Source organism: Ailuropoda melanoleuca, chromosome 3 (genome assembly GCF_002007445.2).
Source record: "Ailuropoda melanoleuca isolate Jingjing chromosome 3, ASM200744v2, whole genome shotgun sequence".
Classification (NCBI taxonomy): domain Eukaryota; kingdom Metazoa; phylum Chordata; class Mammalia; order Carnivora; family Ursidae; genus Ailuropoda; species Ailuropoda melanoleuca.
Genome location: NC_048220.1, coordinates 4,434,778 through 4,450,540, shown reverse-complemented (window position 1 = coordinate 4,450,540; position 15,763 = coordinate 4,434,778). Strand labels below are relative to the sequence as shown.

The following is a 15,763-nucleotide window of genomic DNA, read 5'->3' as shown; positions in this document are numbered from 1 at the left end:
ATTAAACATCACATCACCCCTTGTCTACTTGGCACCCATATGCGTCTCCTTAAGCCATACTTAAGCTCCATATAAAGGCAATAACAAGGTAATACTTCAATTAACGTGATACAACTATCCTGCATACAACCAAAAACTAACCCCTTCCCCAAGAAGGAGGTAATGTTTTTGAGTGATGTTTATGCTTCTTGATATCCTGTAACATAAACACTATAAGCCATTAGTGGTCCTGCCTGGACTGGGTGGTTGCACTTTTCCATTGCCCTTGACCTTAATCACAGGGCATGGTGATACTACAGACAACCAAAGGGGTCTCCTGTATTCCACGGTGGAGTAGCTGTCTACTTTCCCCTAGGTGGTACTCGGGATCAATCACCTCGGCCAGCACAGTAACTCCCGGCTTTGCCTGTCAATTCAGAGGCACGAGGAGTCCAAAGTGACCATCTTAACTTCCGGTTCAGTGTAATTATTGCTGCATCTCCAGGCGGATGCGTTCCACACTGTGGAACTCAAGACCACTGGGCCAGCAGAACATGAGGTTGTAGGAACTGGAAGCAAACGTTTTGCTCTGGGTCTCTAGGGATAATACTGACTGGTGCCTCTATTTCTACCCCTTGAGTCTTGGGTCCTCCAATCCTGGCTACATGGGCAATAGCACTATTTGTTGGAATCGGTTAGATTAATACTAGGTCACCCACCGACCTCAAGAAAATTTCCGTGCAACGAGATATGCTATAAAACACCATGGAGTCTCCGACCCCACAGCACATCCCTCTTAGGGATCAGTTTGGCTCCCAGAGACCCAAAGGCTTAGTCAGAGAAATGGGATCCTGAAAATTCTAAAGAGTTCAGGATGCCCCCTTCCACCACACCTGCTTAAGAACTATGCTCCCAGAAGCTATAAAGATCGACAGAAATGGCCACAATCTGACTAAAGAAAGCCTAGAATTTTGTGTCTCAAGAACTTGGCTTGGCAACTGTCAGAGTGGTGGGGGCCCCAAAATGTGGCTGGACAGAAATGTGGGATGCACCCCCTTTACAGGCAGATAGGACTAGAGAGAAACATGGGGTGAACTCTGTTTGTGGCTAAGGGTCCCACCAAACTGCTGCTAGCCCTCAGGGAAAATTACAACAGCTATTACGAGGAATGTTTCAATCAGACAAGATCATTTAGGAGGTGCACTTGAAAGCAAGAGGTCCCAAATCAACAGACAGAATGAGATAACTATTTTAATTGGCATGCAGAAGCCTCCAAAGGGCTTTGAAATTCCTAAGTAGCTTCATTGGAAGATTTGTTGCAAAAGGCTAATGAAAAACTGAAGATATAAGAGGTACTTAAAACAAAAAGACCCTAAGCCTGACATCCCTCCTCCTGCTCCCCTTCAGCCTCCTTTATTTGAAGACTCAGCTCTAGTAATCCTTGGTCTGAATTGCCTCTATGAGACTGTAAACAGAAGTCCACCCAGTTCGTGGCCTAACGGACATCTATCCCCACATCTATCCCCAAAGGAGGGCCCCTGTGTGGGTACCTCTCAGAGTTGATAGGACTCGAGGATTTTTCTGGAGCCAAGGAAAAATAAAATGAACATTAAGGAAATACCTTGCCAAATTCTAGTCAATAGCAGAGTTACATCTTCTTCTTTAAACCCCATTGAGAGCCTGCAGATGGGGTCCTGGGGAAACTGGCAGAAGCCAGCTAAAGTGAGACTGTGGACCAGAATCAGCTCTCCCGCCTGGATCTCTGTCTGTAGTACCTGGTAGGGAGAGACAAATCAAATTTCACATTGTCCTTTACCTTTCCAAATCCAGGGCATTGGTTATTGATCTTTGGGAATGGCTCCGGATCTTGTGAAGATAATATCCCTTGCACCCTCTTTGAGGGTGCCTTCCCGGGGCCACGGGGCTGTTTAATGCTGCCCGAAATATTTACTGCTTGGCCACGCTGAAACCCGGCAAGGTATTTAAAAGGATCTAATAACTCTATGATCAGAAATTTGGCCAAATTGAAAGATAACATTCAGAGCCTGATAGAACATTTTTTAGGCCATTGCTCCGCCCCCCCCCCCCCCCCCCGCCAAGCAAATAGAAGATAATGCGGTTGGGCGGGTGAATCAACTTCAGTCATTTAGGTTATCGCGCCACTCTTTGCAGAGTGGAGAGCAAATGTCTTTACCTCACAAATCCTTGCAAACCTAGAGATGCGGCTCCAGAGGCAGTTCAAAGTTCACTTATTCCTTTTCGCCCATCCCCAAACCTCCCCTAGTTCTCTTAAAATGCTTGTGACTTGCATTCTCTCCCTGTGCCTTTGGGAGGCAAAGGTTAAAGCACAAACTTCAGGAAGGTCGTTCTTATCACAAGAAAAATAAGTGGGGAGCTTTAGCCATCCAAGCAGGTGGCTTTAACTCACTCCATCTGCCAGAAAACCATAAGAAAGACTGCAAACTCAAAAGGGGTACCGCACCTATGTTTCTGGTTGTTCCTGAAGCCATTGGAAGCTGCCTTCAGTCCCACCACTGCCACCAAATCTGTTAAACAATAAAAATGCAACCAAGTAAGTTTAAAGGTCTAAGTGAGCTTATTAATTCATGATTCGGGCAGCATCCAATCTAACAAATACAGGGGAGCTCCAAAATGCTGCAGAAAAGGGAAGGTTTGTAAAGGCAGAGAAGGGAAATTATTTACAGATAATGAACGCATTGTTCCAGGCCAGATGGACCTCCTAACCAGTGCTGACCAGGTAACTTCGGGTTCACTGGTTAAAGGTTACATGAAACTAATCAGATTGGGTGTTAAGTCTTGGTTTGCTGATGTGGGGTTTAACAGTAGTGACTCCATCCTGGGCCTGCTGTCTTCTTTTTAACACTACAAAAAAGGAAACTGAGTTATAACTCCCAACCCTTCTAATTTAAAAAAAAATAATAAATGCTTCTACACAGCAAAGGAAACTATCAACAAATGAAAAGGCAACTTACTGAATGGGAGAAAATATTTATAAATCATGTATCTGATAAGGGACTAATATCCAAAATAGATAAACAACTCATATAATTCAACAGCAACCCCCCTCCCAAAAACAGTCTGATTAAAAAATGGGCAGAGGACCTGAATAGACATTTTTCCAAAGGAGATATTCAGATGGCCAATAGGTACATGACAAAGTATTCAACATCACTCATCATCAGGGAAATGCAAGTCAAAACCACAATGAGATATCACCTCACACCTGTTAGAATGGCTATTATCAAAAAGACAAGAAATAACAAATGTTGGCCAGGATGTGGAAAAGAAGGAACCCTTGTGCACTGTCACTGGGAATGCAAACTGGTGCAGCCACTGTGGAAAACAAGTATGGAGTTTCCTCAAATTAAATATAGAACTGTCATACTGTAGGGAGGAAAAAAATTTCCTCTACCCTTCTATATTCTTTTGGCTGGAAAAACTAAATTGACCATGGGGTGCCTTAGTGGCACAGTCAGTTGCGCATCCAACTCTTGGTTTCAGCTCAGGTCACGATTTCATATATGGGTCATGAGACTGAACCCCATGTCAGGCTCCATGCTGAATGCAGAGTCTGCTTAAAGACTCTCTCTCCCTCTCCTTCTCCCCTCTAAAATAAATAAATAAATCTTAAAATAAATAAAAACTAAAAATTAAATTGACATAAGACATTAATTTGTGTGTACAGGAGCTCATAGAAATATAAGACTCAGAGAAGTGACCAAAGCAGGCAGCTTTTAGACAAAGTGACAATAAATTTGTGAAAAATGGACAACACAAAGAAGTTTGGGCTTGGGTACTAAATTAGTAAAGAATAAGGTTTGTTTATACAGTCTCTTCAGCCCTGAATTCCCTATCTCTTATGCTCCTTTAGAGTCAATTTCTTCCCCCTCAGTATCCCCAGCATTAGGGATCCACTGATTTGACTGATTTGATCCACTGATTTCTTATTGCTGCTGTCCCTTCTAGCTTTGCCTTTTCTTGTATATTATGTATAAAGGAGCACACAATATGTAACCTTTTGTATACTGCTTCTCTCACTTAGCATAATGCTTTTAAGATTAATTTGTTGGGATGCCTGGGTGGCTCAGTTGGTTAAGCATCTGCCTTCAGCTCAGGTCATGATCCCAGGGTCCTGGGATCGAGCCCCACATTGGGCTCCCTACTCAGCCGGGAGCCTGCTTCTCCCTCTCTCCTCTGCTCATGTTCTATCTTTTGCTATGTCTCTCTCAAATAAATAAAATCTTTTTTTGAAAAAATTAATCTATGTTGACAAATGTTAGCAATTTGTTTCTTTTAATTGCATGAATGTATCAAAATCTATTGATCTATTTACCAGTGGGTAGACATTTCAGTTCCTAGGCATTGGCTATTATGAATAAAGCTGCTTTAAGGATTTTCATACAGAGTGCCTTGGTTAAGTGCTTGCCTTTGGCTCATAGGGCCCTCACAGGCCCCCACAGGCTCCTGGAATTGAGTTCTGCATTGGGCTCTCTGCTCAGCAGGGAGTCTGCTTCTCCCTTTCCCTCTGCCATTCTCTCTCACTCACTCTCTCTCTGTGTCAAATAAATAAAATCTTTTTAAAAAAAATGTTCATACAGGTTTTTGTGTGGACATACCTTTTCACTTACCCTTGAGTAGATACCTAGAATTGAGATTGCTGGGTCACATGGAAAGTACATGTTTAACTTTATAAGAAACCGACAAAATGTTTTCCAAAGTGTGAGAGTTCTGCTCTTTTCACATTTTCACCAGCATTTTATTGTCTTTTAAAAAATTATTAAATCATTTTAGGAGGTGTATTAGTTTCTTATTGCTGCTCTAACAAACTGCCACAAATTCAGTGGCTTAAAACATGCATTTATTCTCTTGCAGTTCTGGAGGCCAGAAGTCCAAAGTCAATTTCACTGAGCCCAAGTTGACGTGACAGCATGGCTGCTTCCTCCTGGGCCCCTAAGGGAGAATCCATTTCCTTGCCTTTTCCAGCCTGTGGTAGGTACTGGTATTCCTTGGCTTACAGCCTCTTCCCTCCATCTTCAAAGGCAACAGTGTGGCATCTTCAATTTGATCTTTCTGTCCCCCTGCTCCCATCATATAACCTCCGTTCTGACTCCCTGCCCCCCTTTTGTAAGGACCAATGTGATTATGTCAAGCACACCTAGATAATCCAGGATAATTGCCCCATCTCAGGATCCTTAACTTGATCACATGGGTATGGTCCCTTCTGCCATATAAGGTAACAGTCACACATTCAGGGGATTAAGATGCAGACGTATTTGAGGGGCTGTGGTCCCTTCTACTGCAGTAGGTATGTAGTGGTATCTCCCTATAGTCTGAATTGGTATTTCCCTAATGATTAATGATGTTGTGCAACATTTTCTGAGTTTAATTGCCATTCTTATATCTTTTTAGTGAAGTATCTGATCAAATCTTTTGCCCATTTAAAAAGTGGGGTGTTTGGTGTAGCACAACAGAGTTTTTTGAAAGTTCTTTATATATTCTGGATACAAATCTACCAGATACATGCTTTTCAAATGTTTCTCCCCATCTGTGTCTTGTCTTTTCACACTCCTAAAACTGTCACTTGATGAGTGGAAAATTTTTCATTTTGATGAAGTCCAATATGTAGCTTTGCAGAGACCTGGTAGGTCTCTCTCCTTGGCAACATCATGGAAGTACAGGTTCCCACATATACATGATAATAGAAAATAAAATACAGTAAGCTAGATTTCTAAATTTTGGTTCTAAGTCTCCTTGTTGATACCAGTGGACGAGTAGGCAGTAACACTATTCCAAGAGATGCAGACAGCAAAAAATGTACTCGATAATTTGGAAGGTAAGCTGCCAACAGCTAAAGCAGTGATTCCATCTTTGGCCAGTGTCTCTCTGAACGGAGGTCTGTGGTCCAGACCACCGGTGAGTTAGGTCCTGGTAGAAAAGCCTTCCTTTTGGTGGGTGTCTTCATTCTCCCCAAAACACTCAAAGCTGAGCCAGCATTACCTCCTGATGTGTCAGGTCCAAGACTCTAAACACTGATGGCCTGGTGGGCTGGAAGGTGCGGAAAGTGCTAGTGAGTGGGTACTCACACCCTGGGGAATGAGGCAGCTTGGTGCAAGCCCCACTCTCCTCCCCACCTAGAGCAGACCAGTGCCCTGGGTCCACACTCCTACCTAGTGCAGGGGCTGATGCCGAGGCTCAGGACACAGGCTAGATGTGCGGGAAAGGAAGAAATATCCAGAGCTGGCTGATGGAGAGCAGGACTGCAGGTCCCTCTCCACTACCCTGACTGGGAGCTGTAGCCACACAACAATCTTATTAAGAATTTAAAAATGTTACTTCAAAACTTTTATAATGTGATCACATGATGAAAGCTTATGCAGCAGACAAAATCTTGAATTTTAAGACAAAATCCTTTTATTTCTGTTAAACTGAATATACAATTATTGTTCCCCAGGTGACCAACTTTTGTGTACTATGCAAAAGCATAATTTCATGTTAACAAAACACAGTGAAAAGACAACTTTGTGAAGATCTAATTACAAAAATAAATAAAATAATTCATATTTAAAAAAGAATGTTGACTTAAAAGAATATAGTTTAAGATTGCTCTGTAGCTGGTTAGGAAGTCATATACCATGTTTCCATTTGCCTACTGGTCTCTATTAAAAATTTAATATATATATTTAAACATTTAAAAAATTTACATCTGAAGTCAATTGTCATCCGCCTGAGAAAGACAAGAACCTTGGCCTGTCATCATATCCTCTCTGCCATTCCCTTTTGTTATCACCTGTGTTTTTAATCCTATTATTAAATTATCTTCACAATATGCCCCAAGAATCATTCTGAACCCCGATGTTTTACTAATGTACTTACTACATTCTCCTCTAATCCATACAAGTTATACTTGCTTTGATTTTTTTTTTTTTTGAGAGAGAGAGGAGAGAGAGCATGCAAGCGTGGGGGAGGGGCAGAGAGGAGAGAGAATCCCAAGCAGGCTCCATGCCCAGTGTGGAGACTGACATGGGGCTTGATCTCACAACCCAGAGATCGTGACCTCAGCTGAAATCAAGAGTCAGATGCTCAACTGACTTGAACCACCCAGGCACTCCTCTTTGATTTTTTTAATGGATTATATTTATCAGAGATATTTTAGGGATTACAATCTATGCAAATACTTTCATCTTCCAAATGCCTTTACTTCACTCACAATTGAATGCTAGATTAAAGGGTTATAGAATTACTAGTTCTAAGTCATTTTACTTTAGAAATCTGAGGATATTACTCCACACTGTCTTCTAGAATCCAGTGCTACTGCTGAGAGTCTGATATCAGCCTCACCCTCTTTGCTTTGCCGGGAATAATGGGCATTCTTGATCACCCAACATCCATTCAACACCCTCTTCCTATTTCCCAACAGAACCTTAACTTTGTGTCTATGTCCACATTGCACCCAACTCCGGAGCAGCAGAGAGGAGGGAGGGAAGAAAGTTGGTTTTTTGATGACCTCACTGAACTACTCCTTCTGCTGGAGCTAGAGTCCGACCCAAGAATTTCTTGTTCTGCCTTTATCATGTAAGACAATGGAAGCAGTCCCATCTTCTATTACTTGTAGCAAGGCACACAGAGGTAATCTTTTATTTCATTTTTATATCCTGGTAGCTCCTAGGATTTTCTGTTTATCCTTAAGAGTTCTGAAATTTCATCCAGCATATATTTTTTGTAGGCCTCCCCCGGCCCAACCCTGTCATTATGTTCAATACCTTATATTCTATTCAATCTGAAGACCCAAGCCTTCTTCAGCTTGAACATTTCCATATCTTTATCCATAATCTATTTATAATTTTTCCTCCTCTTCATTTCCTGGTTACTTCTTCTGAATCTTTCTATTAGATGGATTTTGGATCTCAGGGCACACTGCTGCATGCCTTCAAAATTTTCTCTCAATTTCTGGGATTCTGATGGTATTTTCTGGAGCTGTAGGGGATCTATTCCTTTGAAAATTAAATATGTATGTGTTTTTGTATTTTAAGGGATATTAAGAGAGAAAAGGAGGCAATCACGTGTACTCTCACTTTATTTATACTTTGTAAATCTCAATGTTATGTTGTTTTGCCAGTAACAGTTCATAATTGTTACATCTTTACTTTGTATTGCTATTATTTTTATCATGATAAAAGTCACATAACACAAAATTTTCCATTTTAGTCATTTTTAAGTGTACAGTTCAGGAGAACTAAGTACATTCATATTGTTGTACAACCATCACTACCATCCATTTCCAGTTTTCATCATCCAAACTGAAACTCTATACCCATTAAACAATAAATTCTCATTCCCCTCTTCCTCAAACCCCTGGTAACCATTTTTCCTCTATCTATGAATCTATTCTAAATACCTCATATAAGTGGAATCATAGAATATTTGTCTGCTTTAAGTCTGCCTTATTTTACTTGGCATGTCTTCGAGATCCATCCATGTTGGAACATGTGTCCGAATTTCTTTCCTTTGTACAACTGTATGATTTTCCATTGTACGCACATACCACATTATGTTTGTCCACTCATCTGTCCATTGACACTGGCTTGTTTCCATCTTTTTGCTACTGTGAATAATGCTGCTATTAACTTTGTACTGTACAAATACCAGTTTAAGTCATCACTTTCAATTCCATTGGGAATATACCCAGAAGACAAATTGCTGGGTCATATAGTAATCTTATTTTTAATTTTTTGAGGAAAATACTATTTTCCTACAGCTGCTGCACCATTTTATATTTCCACCGGCAATGGATTCCAATTTCTCTATGTCCTCACCAATGCTCATTTGCTGCATTGTACTGTCCTGTTTTGTTTTGATAGCAGACATACTAATGGATGGGAACTGCTACCTCAATGCAGTTTTGATTTGCATTTCCCTAACGGTTAGGAATATGGATTATCTTTTATCAATACGAAACAACTCATTTTGTCCGATTTAATTATTTTATTTTGAAATGATCTTTGTCATGTTATAATTGTGAAATGAAAAACCTGAAACAGAGTCACTCCTGTCAGGACAGCCCATGGAAAATGGAACCAGGGGGGGATTAAGGACATGGGGCCTATCTACTTCCACCTCCACACAAAACACGTACTTTAAATATAGCTCACTGAAACTGAAATATCCTGCTTCTTGCAGCCTAGATAGCAAGCTGTGAATTCAACAGAAATTAGACTCTTTCAGCCAATCATAATTTTGCAAAACAATTTATGTAAGACTTCTTGGAATTCTTCTTTTTGCCTTTAAAAACCCTCTGCTCCCCCACCCTCTCCAAGACAGAGCACTATCTGGGTTTTCTCCCAAATACCTGTGTCTCTCAAATTGCAATTCCTAAGACCCCAAATAAGTTTTTGTTTGCCTTGCATCCTTTTTGCAATTTTTGTTTGACGTAACACTGTGTGATCCCAGATTTTTTTTCATATTATTTTCCTAGCATCTTTTAGTTAATCTCTCTGCTTTCTACCTTCAAGTGCCCTTCAGTTTAGTTATTTAAAAAAAAAAAAAGATCATTCGAAAAGATCACGGAGCACATACTCTTTGGTTTGTACAATACCAGTCACTGAGGATGCAGTTTGGAAAGGGATTATAGTCAATGCTAGAAGACAAACTTTACAATTCAAAGGAGCCATTTCATTATTTATTTACTTATTTATTTAAAGACTTTATTTATTTGAGAGAGCGTGCACACAAGCAGTGGGAAAGGGGGAAGCAGAAGAGGGAGAAGCAGACTCCCCGCTGAGGGGAGAGCCTTATGAGGGACTCGATCCTAGGACCCTGGGATCATGACCTGAACCCGAGGCAGACACTTAGCCGACTGAGTGACCCAGGCGCCTTCAGAGGCGCCATTTTAAAAGAAGTGATGAGTGTCGTGAAAAAGGAAATGCTGGGTTTACGCTTTTCTTTTTTTTTTTTTTACCCAATGTGAATGTCAGTTAAAAATACGTCTTTTACAGGTTATGCCATTTAGACCTAATTTGTTAAAAATTCAAAAACGTGTAAAATAGATTTGAACAGCCGAGAACAAAAGTCCCCGATAATTACACAGCAACAGCTAACAGACAAAATGGGTTCCCTCATGTCGAGGGAGAGAAACTAAAATTTCAGTCAGGCCAAAGGATCATGAGAAACAAAACCGGGCAGCACAGCCTGAGTGACAACATTCGCAGAAAGACCCTGCAACACATCTTATCATGCTCTTCAAGGATCTGCCACATCCTGAAGCTCGGAAAGCGAGCTGTACCCGGCTTGTCACTCGCTCCTGAAGCTGCAGTTTGGGACCCGAGTCTGACCAGCCTCGATAAGGACACAGAACTTGCGGTTTCTGCCTAGTTAACCCTGAGCCGAAATGGTCCCCTTCGGAGAGGACTCTCAGTTTGTAGCTCAAGACTGCGACGCCGGGGCGTGCAAACCGCGTGGCAATAAAGCTTTCCCTCGCCTCTGACCAAATCTTGGCATTCCAAGAATTTTGGTTGACACAGTTCACTCACCCACCAAGAACAAGCTGCAGCGAGAGCCTCATTTTCCATATTTTTAAATACAGACTCACTTTTCGCAAAAAGGGTACTCGACAGGACAAACGGTGAGAGAGGCAGAAAGACCTGGATTCACTCAGCCTTCTAGGGCTTCCCGCAAGCTGGCTTTCTCTAGCCTTACCGCTATTGGCCCTTCTCGGACACCGTAGGCAGCCGTCCTGCGAGGACGTCTGGGAAATATAGTTCGAAAGAAAAAGCGCTGCGGCTCAGCCGAAGCACCCGGCTCATCTCTGGTGCGCAGGCGCAGTTGCGCCCGGCGGCCTGGCGGCGGCGGCGAAAAATGTCCCCAGGCTAGGTATCCTGCTTGTCTCCAGTGCGGTCCGCCGCTTGGCGTCCCCGTCGCGGCGGGCCCAGGTACAGGCTGCCGGTGAGAGCGGGCCCGGGGTGCGCAGCTCCAGCGGCGAGGACAGGGCAGAGGGCCGGCCGCCGCGCGAGTCCCAGCCGAGTCCCGGTTGCGGGCGTCCGAGAGGCGGCGGCCTCGGCAGGTGAAGGTGGCCCGGGGAGGGGGCGTTGCCCCGGGAGCTCTGTGCTCCCGCGGCCCCCCAGCCCCGGAAATCGGAGCTGTCACCGCCTGAGCCCGGGGCGTCAGCCTCGGGCAAGGCTCGTGGAACCCTGGTCCCAGAACTGAGATTGCAGGGAGCTCTGCCTTGTTGGTGGGAGGGTTCGTGCACCCTGGGGCGGTTTTTGGCTGGGAGCGTTGGTTGGTCTCCCCCCACTCCCACCTCGCCCCGAGTTTCAACTTTATTTTGTGTGTTAGTTGTTGCTATGCTTGCTATATTGAGCTTGTGTGGCTCTGTTCTCCCAGAGTGAATCCTAGAGTGATTTGACTATTCTTTTTTTGTTTAATTTTGTCCTTTTGCTGAGTTACTTCCCTTTTCTCCAAATTTTAAATTCATCTGTAGCCAATGATGCTCTTTCTTTTGAGCCTCGTGGGGTTTTTTTGGAGCAGGGAGAGGATGGGTAATGTTTTCGTTTATATTAAGGAGATTTGATAACTCTTTCTTCATAAAGGAAGCACCATTTCCAAGGGAAAGAGAAGACTAATTTTTGGTTGGCTCTTCCTGAAACGGACACCAATTTCCTTCAAATGTTATGTGAAGAATTATTATAATTATATATAATAATTATAATCGTGTTATTACTTCGTTGTCATACATTATATCTAATTATATACTATGTTAGGTACAATATAATTATTATAATATAGCTCAAAACCTTTAAGTGCAGATGTGCTGAGTATTTATGTTATTTCTCTTTCATTGAACATCTCTCTGAGCCTGGCCTGACTGCCTTTTACTCTGTTAACATACATCAGATGGTTCTAATTCCTTAGTCTGATTTATCTTTATTCAGAAACCACTGGCTGAAAGGTAGCTGGCCGGTGACTGGAAGTGTGCTTGCTGCCCACTCCTGGTTTGGGCGGCCATGCCCACGGACCCTCTAACTCAGGGATGCCTGGGCTCCCACATTCCCTCTGGCTTCCGTCTGCAGGGTGCTCAGTGTGTGGAGCTCTCTAATTTCGTCAGGCCTCATGAGGGTGGGAGTACAGACAGGATGGACAGACAGACTGCTCACAGTTTTTTCTCCCATTTCAGGTGCCTTCTCCAGGAGGGGCAGCAGGAAGGGAGAAATGGCCACAAGGTTGCTGCCAGCCCACGCTCAGGTGAGTGAAGGCTTCTTTCTTCACCTGCCTTCCTGGTTCAGAGGTCGTAAACACACTGAAGCCATCGTTGAGCTTTACTAGGCAGTGAAGCCCACGAAGGGACCGAGGGTCTGGTGGGGTAACTCGGGAAGGAAGCTGTTTCTCTAGCTCTCAGGGCCAGTCTCAGTGGGAATTCCTCATTTAACAGCTAAGTACTTGTTGAATAGGAATTGAATGGATCTAGGTATGTTTTTTCCCTGTGAAGGGTGGAAACTTGAGGGAGTCAGGTAATTGACTGACTTTGCTTAGCATAATACACTCTAGCTCCAGCCACGTGGTGGCAAATGAGAACTCCACATATAACTTCTGACTCCTCCAAAAACTTCCCTACTAATAGCCTACTGTTGGCTAGAAGCCTTACCAATAATGGTTGGATAACACATATTTCGTATGGTATATGTATTCTCTACTGTATTCTTACACTAAAGCAAGCTAGAGAAAAGAAAATGTTATTAAGAAAATTCAAGGGAAGAAAAAATACATTTACAGTACTGTATTTATCGGAAAAAAAATCTATATATATTTGGACCTGCCCAGTTCAAACCCCTCGAGGGTCAACTGTATTGGACGATGTGGGGCTTATGAGCAGGACCAGGCTTATAGAGCTGGTGAAAGGAAAAGGAGTCCCAACTAGCCAGTGCTTTTGGGGGACAAATTGAGGGAAATGAAGCACCTGGTCCATGGTGTTTTCTTCCCTTCTTGGCCATTTTGTGGCACTTAGGGAAATAATTAAGAACATAATGTCCTCCTAACCCAGAAAACCTCTCCACAGAAGCAGAAGAGAAAGAAAACGCTTTGATCATTAAATAAGTGTTAGGCTAGAATGCCCTGTGCATCACAGGCCGTCCATTGAAGAGATTGCCAAGACAGAAGGCTCACTCACATGTTAAGTGGCTTCGACTTAACATTGTAGTTTGGACATTGTCAGGTGACCTGTTAGGTCGGCCTCCTCCCTGGAGACTGAGAGGTAGGCACATTCAGAGTTGGCTCACAGGTCTCCTTGGAAGCGATCCTGAATTGTGAGCCTGGCAGGTGACACTGAGCTATTGAAAAGACTTACAGTAGCCCCCCGCCCCCCCCCATCCACTGTTTCCCTTCCCGTGGCTTCACTTACCAGATGATCCTGCTTCTGACCTCTCCTCAGAAGGTCAGTAGTAGCAGAACGCTGCACCACAAAACCTGCGTCATTCACCTCACTTCACCTCGTGTGGGCACTTGACCATCTCATCCTGTAACCACACCAACGTGAGTTCGCTCCTGGGTGAGCCACCGATAGAAACTACGCCCGGTGAGCTGTCGCACAAGGGAAACGTTTTTGCAGCAAATGAGATCACAGGAAATAACTTCCAAAGCCGTGACTCCCCAAACCAGGGTGCATGGGTTCCTGTTATTTAGGGTCAAGATGAATATTTATTAAAAAAGGGGACCCTGGTCTCTGTATGTAGAGGCCCACACAAGGTCGCACATGCGCCTTAAGGAAACACCCCCCCACGTATTGTATGTTATGTAAATGAGGCTTGTGCTCCGCCTTGGGCGGAGATTGTAGTATTATAATGAGGTAGAGGTAATTGTGGGTCACTAAAGGTCACTTCACGGTCCATCTGTGCAGGCTGAGTCGCGGCTCTAGCTCAAAGGTGTGGGTGGCCTGGGCCAGCAGGAGATCTTGTCAGGGCTGTCGCTACTGCTGGAGGGGCGGTTTCTCCTCCCATCTGCCCGAATTAAGAGAGAACTTGGAAAGAAAAGCTCGAGGAAGAACGTGGACAAAGGTCAGTGAGCACCAGCAGGTGGGCAGTAAAGGTCAGGTCTTGAGGTCTAGCTGTGACGATATTACAAGCAGAAGTAGGGTAAGTACAACACAGTAAGATGTTTTGAGAGGGAGGGACCACAGTCACATAATTTTTGCTGCAGTATATTGTCATAATCTGTTATTTGTTGTTAATCTCATACTGTGCCTGATTTATAAATTAAACTTTATCATAGGATTGTATTTATAGGAAAAAACAGTATATATAGGGTTAGGTACTCTCCAAGCTTTAGGCAACCTCTCGGGGGGAGGGGTCTTAGAACGTGCCCCCCTGCAGAAGTGGGACAACTGTACGTACATGTGGAAAAGATAGAGACTCGCCTGGAGATGCTCGCAACCCTGCGTGGCAACAGGGTGGCTGCTCAGCCGTCCCCTTGGGGGGATGGTCCCGGGTGAGCAGGAATGGGTTTGCCATTGCAGGAGTCTGTGACATTCAGGGATGTGGCCGTGTTCTTCAGCCAGGACGAGTGGCTGCGCCTGGACTCCGCGCAGAGAACCCTGTACCGGGAGGTGATGCTGGAGAACTACGGCACCCTTGTCTCACTGGGTAAGGACCTTTCCTTGTGATGGAGCGTCTGCCGGGGAAGCATCGTGGGGCCCTCTCCGAGGAGGACACTTGGGGGCTTGGTCAGGTTCAGCTGCACGTGGGCTCACAGGGTGGCAGTTGCATTCCCCTCCACTGCCAGGAAAGGCCGCGGGTTGGTAGAGTCGGTGATGGGCAGCCTTTGTGTGCTTTTGCCGTTCTTTGCCCCCAAACTGTCCCTTTGGGTGTCCCGGGAGGTTCCAGTGTAGAGGCATGCACAGCCAGCGCCCTGACTTTCTTCCTGGGACCACCTCCTGGCCATCCTCTGGGAATCTGACCGAAGCCCCTCTCAGAACAGACGTCTCCTTCCTTCAGCTGTCCCTCTGCCCCGGAGCCCCTGGGGCCGGATCTGTGTGCCAGGGTGGCCGCTCATGTCTGCACAGCGGACTCATTCTCTTCTTCTTGCTCACGAACAGGAATCCTGTTTTCCAAACCAAAGGTCATCTTCCAGTTACAGCAGGGAGAAGATCCCTGGATGGCGGAAAATGGAGTTTCTCAAGGCCCATGTGTAGGTGAGTGACAGTGACTGGGAAGTGACCAGAGCATTTTCTCACTGCCTGGGTGCTGCTGATCAGGAGACGTTGACCTGGCCCTCCTGGATGGACCAGGCCAGGTGGGAAAGTCTGGGAAGGGTGCATCTCCTCTCTCTCTCTACCTTTCTGAGTCCTTGATATGGCAGGTTCAGAGGGAGAGGGAGAGTTTGAATTCTCCCAAGAAGGACCCGCTTGCCTCCGATGTCCTTTGTAATGTGAATGCAGAACATGTAACACCATATATAATGCATAAAGGTGTGTGAGTCATGTCTTCCCCTGTTTTTCTGCACTGATTATTTGCTTTAAAAAAAATTTCATTTAAATTCAATTGGCAATGTATAGTTCATCATTAGTTTCAGTGGTAGAGTTCAGTATTTCATCAGTTGCATATGATACCCAGTGCTCATCACATAACGTGCCCTCCTTAGCACCCATCACCCAGTCACCCCATCCCCTCCAGCAACTCTCAGTTTGTTTCCTAGAGTTAAGAGTCTCTCATGGTCATATCTTCTGCCCATTTTATGATTTGTTTATTTGTTTCTCGTGCATTGAGTTTGAGAAGTTCTTTGG

General features: G+C 44.2%; 1 protein-coding gene across 3 annotated transcripts in view; it reads left to right on the top strand.

Annotated features, from left to right (window-relative positions):
- Positions 1-10,796: 10,796 nt before the first annotated feature.
- The window catches only part of ZNF354C (zinc finger protein 354C), a 37,097-nt gene continuing 32,130 nt past the window's right edge, over positions 10,797-15,763 (top strand). Inside the window, exons 1-4 of one of the 3 annotated variants that reach the window (XM_034655844.1) lie at positions 10,797-10,925; positions 12,167-12,234; positions 14,536-14,624; positions 15,077-15,172. In XM_034655844.1, the coding sequence (XP_034511735.1) occupies positions 12,202-12,234; positions 14,536-14,624; positions 15,077-15,172 (218 nt within the window). In that variant the 5' untranslated portion in view covers positions 10,797-10,925; positions 12,167-12,201. The other 2 variants (XM_034655845.1, XM_034655846.1) reach the window with 2 other exon arrangements.